The sequence below is a fragment of the Haplochromis burtoni genome, unplaced genomic scaffold (genome assembly GCF_018398535.1).
Source record: "Haplochromis burtoni strain Fernald_Lab_line unplaced genomic scaffold, NCSU_Asbu1 Contig_72, whole genome shotgun sequence".
Taxonomy (NCBI): domain Eukaryota; kingdom Metazoa; phylum Chordata; class Actinopteri; order Cichliformes; family Cichlidae; genus Haplochromis; species Haplochromis burtoni.
Genome location: NW_024582433.1, coordinates 151,589 through 165,401, shown reverse-complemented (window position 1 = coordinate 165,401; position 13,813 = coordinate 151,589). Strand labels below are relative to the sequence as shown.

Below are 13,813 nucleotides of genomic sequence, written 5' to 3'. Positions count from 1 at the left end.
ATATATTAAAGAAAATCTAGCATTTCATTCATTATGTATTACAAAATACACTCATCATCTTCTTATTGTCTTGATTTTTAAATAGTTTTTAATCTACTTTCAGTTTCTTCTGTATACATGGCTCTGCATATTTGTTTTATTTAGCAGTTTTTCTTTTACAGTTTGGTTTCATTTTAAATATTTGCATGTTTCAGTTTTGACTGCTCAAAAGTGTTTGGCTTTAGTTTATCTACTTATTTTTTTCAGTGTTAGTTTCTGCTAGTTTCCTTCATCCAATGACTACTGGGATAAGCCACAGCCTCCAGAAGTAGTAGAGAAAGAGCATAGATGGATTTATTTCAGAGGGAAATTTAAGACACACACAGGAGGCATTACAGTATAAACACTTAGATCACACTCACGTAGACACCCCAGTTTCACTTAAGATGAAGTAAAGCCACCCAAAGCTGGTTGTGTTAACAGACTAAAACTAACAAAGTGGGACATTTCCTATACATACAATATACAAACAAGCACTGGTCTACAGATTGGGGTGTTTTCAGTCCCATTAACACAGGTGTGTAAAATCAAGTAACTAGGTAAGCAGTCTTCCTTTTAAAAAATAATGGGTCATTCTATAAAGAGGTCACTGAAGATTTTGCTGTTATGGGATGCTACCACTGCAACAGTTCAGGTTTGGAAATGTCTTACCTGCTAGTGGAAGTGGAAGCATTTAGGAACCACAGTCACAAGATGGAAGACCACTTAAAGTTACAGAGCAGGATTGCCGAGTGTTGAGGAACATAATGCGTGATTCACCAACAGTCTGCTGACTCAATAACTGCTCCAAACCTCCTCTTGCATTAACATCAGCACAAAAACTGTTCACCGGGAGCTTTGTGACATGGGTTTCGATGACCCAGCAGCTTCTCTATGTTTAATGTGTAGATAAAACAGTAACTTTGTCAATGTAGTATAGTATCTTAAGTGCATAATATTGTTCTTGCTAGATTTTGTTATTTTCTGTGTGTAGTTTTTTTTCCGGTTAACTTTTACTTGACTGTAATAACCTTGTCTATTGCTACTGTTGATTGGTGTCTAAAAACATTGTTCCACAGGTAGTAACATATTGCTCTGTTGTTTCGCTTTAGAAAAGATTCTGAGCTGTCATTAGAACTGAAAGCACTGATAGTTTGTGTTACTTCAAGGTGAATAGTTTTAGTTAAGCTTTCAAAAAGGCGTTCTGTCGAGATCAGCTATAATGCCAAAAGTGTTTCAGCTGTTTGAAATGGTTAGTTACCAAAGTAGTTCAGCGTCCTCCCAACCACATACATACTTGCACATTCAAAGAAGAAAGAAGCCCACATTTTGCAGAATCAAAGTAAGTCAATCCTAATTAGTTTTGATCTCAGATTACAAAGAACTGCACTGTTTGACGCGAGCTATTATCTATCTCCTGGTTCGTCTTTGTCTTCCCACTTTTTCAGATGATTTACATTATAAGCTGTCATGATGGTTTACCATAGTAATGACATCCTGTGATTCTTTTTAAGTGGTTTTGAGTTTTTCTTGGCTTTCTGCGTGGGCTGTTGCCCTGAAAACTAAACATTATGCTGAATAGCTTGGATTGCTTCTGTGATGATGCAGCAAGTTTTCATAAAAAAACACATGAAACATCTCAGAGGTTTTGGTACTTGAAGTTCAATCTAAGCCATTTTCATGTTTACTTAACTTATTTTTACTGAAGCACAATTAGTTGTGGAATCCACACACGCACACACACACACACACACACACACACACACACACCCACGCACACACACACACACACACACACACGCAGTTTTGCACACACAAAGAAAACAAGCAGCAGGCATTTATCTTGGCTCTCCCTGTGACCATTACCAATGGAACTTTGGCCTTTGAGAGCTGAAATACAGCGAGTTGGGTTTCTGGAATAGCACAGGGATTAAGTCATCTGAATGTCTTGTATGGTCTGAATAAATTAGACACTCAACAGGCTCCCTTAAAGTCATTGTTACACCTTTCCATAGCCATGAATATTTGATATGTACTTAATGAAGAGCAGAAGGAAAATCTAACTGTTGAGGCTATTCTAGGAACAGTAGAATCGGAGTGATTTGGCACAAAGGCTCTGTGCACTGTTTCACTGTTATATCGGCTTAGTGGCTGAGTGCTATCCGTAGTTATAGTAATAAAGGTAAAGATGGGAACTGAGAGCTTCTCACCAGCTCAATGCAGATCCTTCCCTTTGAAAACCCTCAGGAGGCTCTTTCATCCACATCTAAAGGACCTCTCAACAAGCAGCAGCGGCCTCTTTTTATACTTAATATGTGGCAGCCTTATAAACTCGACAGCAAAAAGAATTGTTTCTTTTCTTCGCCCATTCCCTCCGTCCCCATTTCGGAGCGCTTGTCACAGTCCTGAGACAAAGACAAGAGTTCAGAGGTCACGCAGGACCGGGAGGCACTGTGCCTATTTCCATGGAAGCAGGATTTTAATTCAGGCATCTCCTCAGTCGGTCGGGGTCCTGCCGTGTTATCACGGGTAACGAGTCATTGATGCTCTGCAGGGTACGGGCCCTGCTGCCATGATTAAGTCCATTGGCTTAGTAAGAAGAAAGATGGGAAACACAAAGATCTTTACTTCACACTTTCTCATCCAGAGAGGGGAGAAAACTAATGCAGATGAATTAAAACAGCTGAGACACAAAATTCAATCCGTTTCAGTTCATGACAGATGTCATTGCTAATTTAAAAATATGTTCAAAATGCTTCATTATTATATAAAATCCAGTATAGTTCTTATATCTGGCACTTATCAAGCTTCATCATCAACCCCATTTTACACATAGCGCATGTAAGCAATTAGTGGGGTTTTTTAGCCCACTTTTACTTAATTAGTGATATGAAGGCATGCTGCGACCGGTTGCCCATATGTTCACCTTGTCAGAAAATAGCTGAGTGCTTTTACTGCTGTAAAAATGCTGCATAGTTGCGTTATGAGAGTGCCAAGAATGTCAAGAGAAAAACACTTTAGTGCCCAGTGGAACAGGGAGGGCATTTTCATTAAGGTAACCCATGGGAAGAAAGAGTCACAAGGCCAGTCTAAATCCCTGTGGCAACCAACTAAAGATTGCCCTTCAGGCACTCACCTGTCAATCATTGCAGGTTTCCCGTGAAAAGACTGCGATTAATCCTAGTAGCCCCGCATTTGTGAGGTCTGCTGCCCACACAGCCCTTTCTACTGTTGGGTGGGTAAGGTTTATTTGTCAAATGTATTTCATTCTGAAGATGATTTTCCCTGCATATATTAAGTCAGACTTCTGCTGAGAAAGGAAAGAAACTGTTGTAGAAAAAAAATTGAATCCCTGCTCCCTATAGTAACGGTGTGTGGTGGTTGTGTTACAGTGAGGGAAGTATTTTGGGTCTCTGATCAATATAAAGGCTTTTGTGAGTGACTTTATTCTATCAGAAAATATTTCTGTGTCTCTTTTTGCGGTATAAGAGGTCACCGAGTAAGTTCATTCTGAAAATGATGTGGATCATAAAGTACAGTTTCATAACAAGCAACAGCATGTGGAATCTATCTGTATAGTAAAGACAGAAGAACTTGTAGAATCACTGACCCCATAGACTTCCATAATTAAATGAACAGCATCCATCCATGAATGTATTCTACAACTCACCCACTTATATTAAAGATTAGTTATACATTATTATAGTTGTGGCTGCTTTTAGTGACAGGTGGATGCTGACACAGCAGCTGTAGCCAGTAGTTGCTCATTTGAATCACTAAGTGGATTGCTTAATTGTATTAACAGCTCATCCAAAGGGACTGTGCTCCAGTTTTTGTGGAGGAACTCTATTTGGATAATACTTTCTTGAAATAATTAGGTGCCCATGTGTCTCTCTGATGCACTTTTAAAGTCTATAAGTGCTCTTCGGTAACCAACCGTGCTTGTGTCAGCTGATATCCTAGCAGTCCAGCGTCTCGTCCACCAGAAGCAATTTGCAGCAACATTCTTACCAGAGATCGTAGAAAGTGACATTTAGCAACATTATGATGACAGGTGAAATAACCACTGGCAACATAAAGTGGATGAGTCCCGAGTTAAACTCTTTTCGACTTGCGAGCAACTGAAGCAGCTGCTGGTAAGAATAAAGGCTACAAGTGGTATGACTGGATGGCAAATGAATCAGAGAATTGCTATGGCCATGCCCGCGAGCAACTGACCATAAACAAACAACCAAACAAAAAAGCAAAACATGACGAGCGAATCAAATCGCTTCCTGTGTGAATGCCCCTTAAGACATTGTTTACTTTAATCTGCATGCAAGAAACTGATTCTGGAAGACAAAACCAAACCAACATTATGTATTAAAGTCCCACTCGCCATTTGTAAGATTTTGAAACTTTGGCTATCTGGAAGCATATTTTTCACAAGCCCTTTTTTAGCAAACAAATAACGTTTGTTACAGATCATATAGTAAAAGAATAACTAAAACCACACATTTTCCCAAGCAAAGAATACAACATAATGCGACTGTTTTTATTTGGTGGGAAAATTATTTCTGTATCACCTAAAAAAAACCAAAAACCTCCTTACCGCTTTTAAGCTGTTTGCACTGGGCTTGTGCTGTTTCAGTTTATTCGTATTCCTGAAGGTTGCATTCTGTATACCAAGTGAGATCTGACCTCTTGAGCAGCAAAGAAACCCTCTCCCTTGATGGAGTTATCATCTAAGCTTTGTTAAAAGTCAGGGCAGTCTCAGGGAAGCCAAGCACTGAATGCAGAGAGTGTATTAAACAGTTCTCTGACTGGGAAAGCCAGAGCCTCAGTAATGGTTTGTGTTAGGTTGTTATTTAAAAATTCTAATGAAATAACATGTGTGCCATGCCTCTCAATAGCCAACTTGCACTTATCCACCCACATGTGGTGAATTTATTAAAAAAAAAAAAAGTATTGGCAGAAATCCCATAATCACATCATCACTGTCAGAATTTAATCATCCATTTAGTGACAGAAGGAGGATTTATAGAGACATTTTTAAACTATGGATTCTTAAGGTAGTTTCCCAACAAACACACATTGGTAAAAGAGTATCATTTTGCCACACGTATGAGGTAAATGTACTGGGAAAGGGGAAAACAGAGTAAGCAGTGCCTCGCTATCCTTGGAGCCAGTTTAAGAAATGCCTGTGTTCCCTCAGCAGACTGTAGAGGAGAGCTAAAGGTGGAAATGAACTGGGAGAGGTCATTATTCCTGGCTCGAGTCTTAGCGATCCATCTCCTCTATGGACACCTACAGTAGTAACCGCTCCAACTCCACTACTGTTATCTAAATTTGCCCTCTCTCCTCCTCCTCCTCCCTAACCTGTCCCATTCCAGCTCCTCCACAAACACCCTCACAGACAAATATACTGGTTCGGCTACAACAAGCAATACCGGCATTAATGCTCACACTAACATTTTTCCCATCACATCTCAAGATATCACACGTTTGAGCATTTGGGCTTGTTAATATTTATACAGCTCACATTTCCATACTTGTCATGCAGGCAGATGCAGAGCATATGGCTTGTTGTCTGTAAGTGAATGATTGAATAATCAGTTTATAACCTTTAGTGGCTCATTCTCCAGGTGTGTCATTCAAGCCTGGAGCGGATATATACTGTGAAAAAAGGGAAATGAATAAATTACATCTGATAGATAGTTATAGTGCATGTGGAAAAGCAGAAGAGCCCATAATGACTTCTCCGTAGAAGTCTTGCACATTGCTGTGGAATATTTTTTTTCTCTCCCCGTTCTTTATTTTCACACCCCTTTCCACCCCCACACTCTTCTGTACACTCTATTTCTGACACAACAGCGATGAGTAATGAATGGTTTTGCTTTGCAGTGGTTCTTAACAAGTGAGAGGATTGTATACAGTGTGTTCTGTCTATTGGGCTAATTAGTGTTTTGCTGGCACACCCAGGCAGAAACATCCCACTCAGTGGCTACTCCTACATTGCTGCTGTAACCAGGTCTTCAGCCAGTAATGTTTGCTAGTGGGAGAAGAAGTGACAGTGGAGGCGCACCGAAGCTGCACTCTTATTTGAAAGCTGGGTGGTTTAAAGGACGTAGGCCACCTGGGTAGTCATTCAAAATAGAGCTATGCCTCACTAAGAGCAAAACTAATGGTGCACCGAGGGGCTACAGCTCCATTTATTAAGTTTTGATTTTAGACATTCAGGCTAAGGTCGTGGAGTTGCATGTAAAATAAAATAACGCAACATATCAAAGCATTTAGCAGCTAGTGCTAACTATAAAACACTGTAAAGGTTTACCTTATGAACTCCATGAGATCTCAATATGTCAGTCTTGTTTAGCGCTCATGTCTGCTGACCCCAAGTGGTCGTGCTAAAAAAACAAATTATGTTGGATGTATGGATGAGTGGATGGATGGATAGATGTTTCAATGATGGATGGATAAGTGGGTGGTTGGATGGATGGATGTACAAAAGCAGAGATTAAACATCAGGTATGTTCCTTCCTGGAGAACTGCATCTTTAGTGGAGACTTCACGTGTTGAGTAGATTCTCACCGATTCTGTGAAGAATACTGCTGTCTGTTTTATCACATCAAATTCCACTCATTATTCTTTAGCTGCTTATCTTACTCTATCAAAATTAGGGGCTGTAGCCTATCTGAGGGGAGTACACCCTTCAGTCCCTCCTTGTGATGAGACTCCATCTTCAAAGCTCAAAGCTGGACAGATTACGCTATGAACCTTTCCAATATAAAACAAGGTGTAACTTTTCTTGACTTTATTAAAGCTTTTCATGAGTAAAACTGCAGAAAAGCATAAACCCATACTAACATTACTGTGACTCCACTTGGTTTAAAGCCCTAATACTTTGACAGGAATGCAAAAGGATATAGAGTCACTCCATACCAAAATCAGTTATTTAGCTTCAGTTAAATTTGACCAAACTTAAAATGTCATTGTACCAACATTTAAAACACAATAACTGAGAATACTCACGGACAGTTTCCAAGGCAACAACATAAACCCATCATCCATAGCAGAACAAGCTAGTCACACCATGTGCTCTGCCATGCCCCACTACCACTGACTGCACTTTCTTAATGCCATGAGGTGGCACTGTGGTTCACGAAACTTCTCAAACATTTGCATGCTTTGATACCGAGAGCAGCTCAGCATGAGCTCATCCTCCAGTGTTTACCAGTGCAACAAACTTTTGGTTCTCAATGTCTAATACTCTGCCCCAAACAACTTATTGCGTAAAAAACCTTCCACGAACTCTTTATTTTTCAGTAATGATGGGAACAAACGTTAGTATACAAACCTAGCTTTTTGTGTTTGCATCTTCATGTGACATTATCACGGTGTGGTTTATAAATACGTTTTCTGCGATTTTCATTTAAAAATGAAATAAAGGGTTCTGGTATAATTCATCTGATTGAACAGGTAACCCATTTACTTTAAAGCAGTTGCTGAGGCCTTGGTTCAAATCTGCTCCAAGGCCATTTACTGCATGCCTTTGGCCTGCTTTACCGTCTTCTCTCCTCTATCTGTCTTAAGTAAAGGCTAAAAAATACATTAAATTAATCAAAAACTGACCAATTCACCATTTCATTTGTTCCATGCAAATTTCTACAAGCTACATTTCTTGAACAAATTTGTCTTTCCAGTGGAATAACCCAGCATTTTATATTTGCACGAGATTTGCAAACTTCAGATGATCCCACCTCTGAAATAATTTAGTCTAGTCCGTGCACAAGAAGTCAATGGACTTTTATTGGCTTCAATGTCTTTAATTTTCTTAATCGATCCGTATTATTTGTGCAAATACAATTCAGTATGTTGATCTGTGAATATCGATGTGATTTTTCTTTGTTAACCTCATGCTTTAGACTTTGTCCCTTCTCGTTCATCTTAAATCTTCCTTTCTTCAAGCCAAAGTCACTTGTTTGTAACATTTTCCCCCCAATCGTCCATCTTTCTTCTTTCTTGTCCGTCCTTGCCTCTCGGTGATGATGTATTAGATATATTTTGGAACACTAGTGACTGCCCTCCTGGATGTGCACCTGCTCTCCTTCTCACTCATCTGTCTTTCTCCTCTTTGTCTTACCATCTCTCATTTACCTGTCCCCCTCCATTCCTAGTTCTACGTGCCCCCCCACCCCACACTCCCTTTCCCTCTCTCGCTCACTCTATCACTGTGTGTCACTTGGCTGTCTTCAGCCAGACAGGCTTTTTCTTTATGGCAGCTGACATGTGGCAATTTCCTTTCGTTAATGACAAGAAATGTGCCAATTACCTCTCCGGATGTTTTACTGCCAATCAGACGCTAACGAGCTGTGAGCGTGAGCATTTGGATGTGTGTGTATAACTTTGTGTATCTGTGTTTATGTCTTTTGAATCTGTTGGCATGAAAGAAACCTGAACAAGTTCAATGTGACATGAAGTTTTCTGCACATATGCAATTAGTATACAGACTGTGTAGCTTAGTTCCTTTAAAGACTGGTACTAGATTAGATCATACAGAAGTATGCCGTGCTGTGATTGGGATTCTGTTCAGTTCAGGTTTATCTATATAACGCCAATTCACAACAGTAGTTGCCTCAAGGCACTGTATTATTGTAAGGTAAAGAACCTATAACGATACAGAGAAATCTCCAACAATCAGATGACACCCTATGAGCAAGCACTTGTCACCAGTGGGAAGGAAAAGAGGGACACAGGACAAAAGATGCACTGTTGAGCTGAGCCAGAGATTAATAATAACTAATGATATACATATAAACAAACACATAGTAAGTGAAAAAAGGTGAGTGAAGCAGAAACACCCAGTGCATGATGAGAAGCCCCCAGCAGCCTACGCCTATTGTAACATAACTGAGGAAGGATTCAGGGTCACCTGATACGCCACACTTATTACACCACATATGCATAAACAGACAGTCTGCAAAGAAGAGTCTGTAAAAACACTTCCACCTGAAAAAGCACAGGTCATGCTAAAAGTATTCTTTCACGACATATACAACTTACACACAATATTACACAATACACACTATACATATACATACACAATATTACAGTTTTTGATGCTTGCATGTTGCACTTTGAATTTTACAAAATTTATGTGTGTGTGTGTGTGTGACTGTGTGTGTGTATGAATTTCAGTGGCCCTAATCTTCGTTTCAAATTAACGGAGCATATGTGATATTGTACAAAGAAACCCTATCACATGAAGGAACATGCCAAAAAATAATGGTTTCATCCTTTAAATGTGCAAATTTGCTGCTTTTACTTTTAAGAAGTTTTAAGAAACCTGTTTAAGCTACCTGTCAGCAGCAAACCTCAATTTAAAACAAAAAACAAAAAAACCAACAACATTAAACATGCATTTTCAGCCAAGTCTAAAACTTTTGTGATCTTTTCGAATGTCCGGAGCATTATCAGTTGCCTGACAAAGAAACCATCAGTCACAGCCCTGTAGCCAAACAACCTTTTATAAATGAGTCCTAAATATAGTCAGTACAAAATAATCGGTGAACCATTGCTCAGTTTAGCTCTCTCACACGTTTCCCCCTTTTGACATGAGTTTCTACCACTTTATATTTCTTGTCACTCTGTCTCCCTCCCACCCCTCCATCTGCACTGAAAAGCGCTTTTGTTCAATTTTTAATTACCTTCTCATATAAAAGTGCTCTTGACATCTGAACACAGCAAATTTGAAGAGGCAGCCTCTGTGATTGGTGCAAAATTGGATAACCACCTCTTTGTATCAACTGTCAATCTCTATTCTAAGAAGAGACCTTTCACTTTTTAATTCCCTGTGCCCAACACACACTGATGCAGGCACCAAAAGAGAAAATATTTATGTCAAAAACAACAAAAAAAAAAAAAAACAGCCATTGTTTCTCCTGTTTGCATCATTAGATTGTTTGCTTTTGGTATTGCTTGTGTGTGGGAACAAAAGACAAAAAATGGCAATCAGATCACTGTCAAATCTTTGTTCTCTGAACATAGGGGTCCTTCTTTCTGGTAGTGCTCAAAATGTTTCAGAGTTTTATTCATTATTAAAGACTGAGGGTGACACACACATGTACAGAAAATGTATGGGACCCGTACTCAGTAACTCTCCTGATGCCTGCACTTATATTAGTCAGTTCTACATATATAAATATACGTAGAATTCTATACATATGTATAGAATATAAACCTTCTTGTTATATTTTTACAGTTACAGTTTCTTTGTAGTGAGATCGTGGTAATGTACACAGCATATGTGACTTAGTTGTGTCGGTATAAAATAAGAGAAACTTTGTAGAAGATTTCTGACTGACACCTGAGCTGCTGTCAAAATAATTTAAAGAAGACAGCTCAATAGCAGGAAACAACTAACTATAAACACTCACCAGCCACTTGATTAGGTACACCTTGCTAGTACCAGATTGGACCCCTTTTTACCCTCAATCTGTCCTAATTCTTGCACAGTTCCTGCAGATTCAGCAGCTGTACATCCATGATGTAAATCTGCTGTTCTACCACATTGCAAAGGTGATCTATTGGATTGAGATCTGGTGACTGTAAAGGACATTTGAATAGAGTGAACACGTGAATGGATCTGAATGACATGATGTGTTACCCTGCTGGATAAGTGTGTGTGTGTGTGTGCGTGTGTATATGTATATGTAAACTCTGCTTTTATTAATGATCTAGACAGAAGTCTAATGAACTAGGTTAACATAAAACATTTCTTTTTGCATGAGTTCCTTGCAGAAATTATAATTTTTTAAATAATGATGTATCTGTGAATGATCTATCTCCTATATATTGCAATATACAGTCTGTCATGCTGCACTTTGTTCTCAAGGGAGAGAAATGTTTAGTTATATTTAATAGACGGCAAGTGATGGAACTGCGTCCCTCGTGGCTCTGTGAGATTGATTCGACTGATACGTGTTTATAGAGGAAGAAATTCATAAGCACCAAATGAACAGTGAATGTACATTAAGCTTACAGTGGTTCACTGAAATGCTCAGTTGATATTGTGTTTTAAACCCCGTCTTTTTTCCGATGTAAGTGTGTGATGGGGATAAGTGCCTGTTGATGTGTTGTATGCAACAATTTGGGACTTGTTTACTGAGAATTAACTGTGAAAGGAAGTATTTAAAGTCTGTATTTTAAGATAAGATAAACTTTACATAGCAAAAACTAGAAAAAGAAAGAGCAGGTAGTCTTGCTGAGGTGCGATGCCGGTGATGCTGATATCCCAGTGCATGTCATAGTGGGTCTGTATTCTCTTTTGAGAAACTCCTAACAATGCCGGTCTTATAACAATGGCCAGTGTATTGTACGTTTTCACAGCACAAAATGCTGTTTCTGTGTTGTTGCCTAAGAAATTCAAAAACAACAGTGACTGTTTTGTCTTGGCTAGTCTCATATCAGGTTATTGCCCTACTTTTTGCGATATTCTATCTCTCATGAGAAAGCCCCTTTATAAACATCCTGCTTATCTTTCTCTGTAGTCCTCCTTGGTGTCTTATCTCTTATCAGGCCCTGTTACTCATGGGCTATCACAATGCACAGGAAGTTAGCTGTTTGCCAGGCCTCTTCATCACTGGACAGTTTCTTTGAAGAAAACCAGAGAACCAGGAAATATTTTGAATCAAACTGGCTGCGGACTGTGAGGCGGCACATGTTTTTCTTTTCTCTCTTCTTGAAGAGAGAAAAGGGATCTCGGTGAATTACAGCAAATAAAGCCTCCAAATGATCTTCTGTTCTGTGATAGTGCCTGGAGTGCAATATCAGTTTCATTTGGAAAAATGAAACTCAAAAGAAAAGGTCAGAGAGCTTCTCAGCCTGAGGAATTCTGGAGAGTTTTCTTGTCTCTGTTGTCTGACAGCGCCGCTGTTACTGCGGCGCTTTGTTCTAGGGGGAGAATAAAAAGTGCATGATAGCTATTGACTTTTTGTAGCAGGACCTCAGAGTAAACATAGTAATCCTGGCACTCACAGTTATTTGAGAGGTTAGACAGAAACTACACAAAAACCATCACTGTTTAAACACTTCACTTTGATTTTTGGTACAATTTAATGAGGTCAAACTGTCTTATATCTCCTTTCACATCCTCCTTTTTTTTTTTTTAAAAAAAAAATGCATTTCTGTTGCCTCCAAGCTCGCAGTTTTCTTTCTCACTTTCACATTCCTGATTTCCTTTGTTTGGTTTTTTTTGTAGGTGGAGTGGCTTAAGAACGAGGAGGTTATCGACCCTGCAGACGACAGAAACTTCTACATCACCATTGACCACAACCTCATTATTAAACAGGCTCGCCTCTCTGACACGGCCAACTACACCTGTGTGGCAAAGAACATTGTGGCGAAAAGACGCAGCACAACTGCCACAGTTATTGTCTATGGTAACCTACAGTCTTACCTTTCTACACGTTAATACAATTCGATTCAAAGTAGTTTACATGTGTCTGACCAGCTCATTGTTCTTACCAACCACACGGCTGATTAGTAAAGTGAGACACTGGTGTTGAGGAAACTTCCTTTATGAAGTTCAGCTCGGCTCAAAGTAAAAACAAATTTCAAAGTCACTCTGCATACTTTAAATCTCCCCCTCTCTCTCTCCTGCAGCGTGTAACATTCACTCATTTTGTTCCTGCCAGAAGGTGTGCAAGGAATGGAAGATTTGTTTTTTTTCTCTTTTTTGATCTGCAGAGGTGCTGATGTGGCTGAGCTGTACTTAAAGAGACCCCTGCTGTGGTTTCACGCAGCCTCGCGCACTGTCTCTCTAACATCAGCTAACATGACTGTTATTGCACAGCACGGTTCTGACGTTAAACTTCAACAGCTGCTGGAGGCTACTTAAGACAGAACAAATGACACGTGAAGCAAATGTTCCTTTGAACCTCAGACATTGTTCTTTTTTTCTGTAGAAATGACTACTGGCTTGATAGCTCATTTAACTGAGGCCAGCAGAGTTCATCCTGTGCTTGATAGAACTTTTCATGGCTTTGCCAATTTAACTCTAAAAGGGAATAATAAAACAACTGCCCTCTTTCAGGTGCAGAAGTGCTTACAGATTTTATTCACTTTGCACGAACAGTGTAATGCATATTTCTAAATGAAGGTGGCGTATAAATACAGATGTGCATATAGTGCACATACCATAAAGGTGACCAGATGTCTGATACCATTATCAGAGTTTAGCTTCAAAGCCAGAATTTTCTCATCCTGTTCCCTTATCTCTTCCCTGGACTTACTGCATGGTTAGTATTATAATAGGAAGGCAGTGAGACAAGTGTCTCCTCAAGAATTTCATGTTACTAGCAGAGTATATTAGAGCCAAGTGTCAAAAAAGCACTTTGATGTCAGCCTGTCCTTTTCCTTTCCAAAGAGGACTACACAAGCATTCATGTATACCCTGATTTCCTAAAAAGGCTGGGACTCTGTCTTAAGTGTGAAAGAGATTGCACTGTCCTATAAATCAGTTAAACACTATATTCATCTAAAAGAAAAAGCTGAACATGTCAAAATATTGGATAGGCCAACAAAAAACAGTTGTTTAATGCTGCTAAAAAGAGAATCAGGACCCCCTGGGGTAACCTCTTACAATCTGTTCAGTTAATCTGCAGTGTTTCAGTTTGGGGATTGTATCATTTGTTGCATATTGTCACGGTCTGGGGGCCAGACCGTGGGGGGTGTTGGAGAGAGGGCCCAAACGCAGGACTTAGAGGAATGAACAGTGGGTTTATTTACAGTGAGGTAAATGTACACCACACAATAA

General features: G+C 39.4%; 1 protein-coding gene across 3 annotated transcripts in view; it reads left to right on the top strand.

Annotated features, from left to right (window-relative positions):
- unc5c (unc-5 netrin receptor C) overlaps positions 1–13,813 on the top strand; it is a 136,631-nt gene that overhangs the window by 82,530 nt on the left and 40,288 nt on the right. For all 3 annotated transcript variants that reach the window (XM_005941562.3, XM_005941560.3, XM_005941561.3), the window contains exon 5: positions 12,257–12,437. In XM_005941562.3, the coding sequence (XP_005941624.1) occupies positions 12,257–12,437 (181 nt within the window). The remainder of the gene's footprint in view (positions 1–12,256; positions 12,438–13,813) is intronic.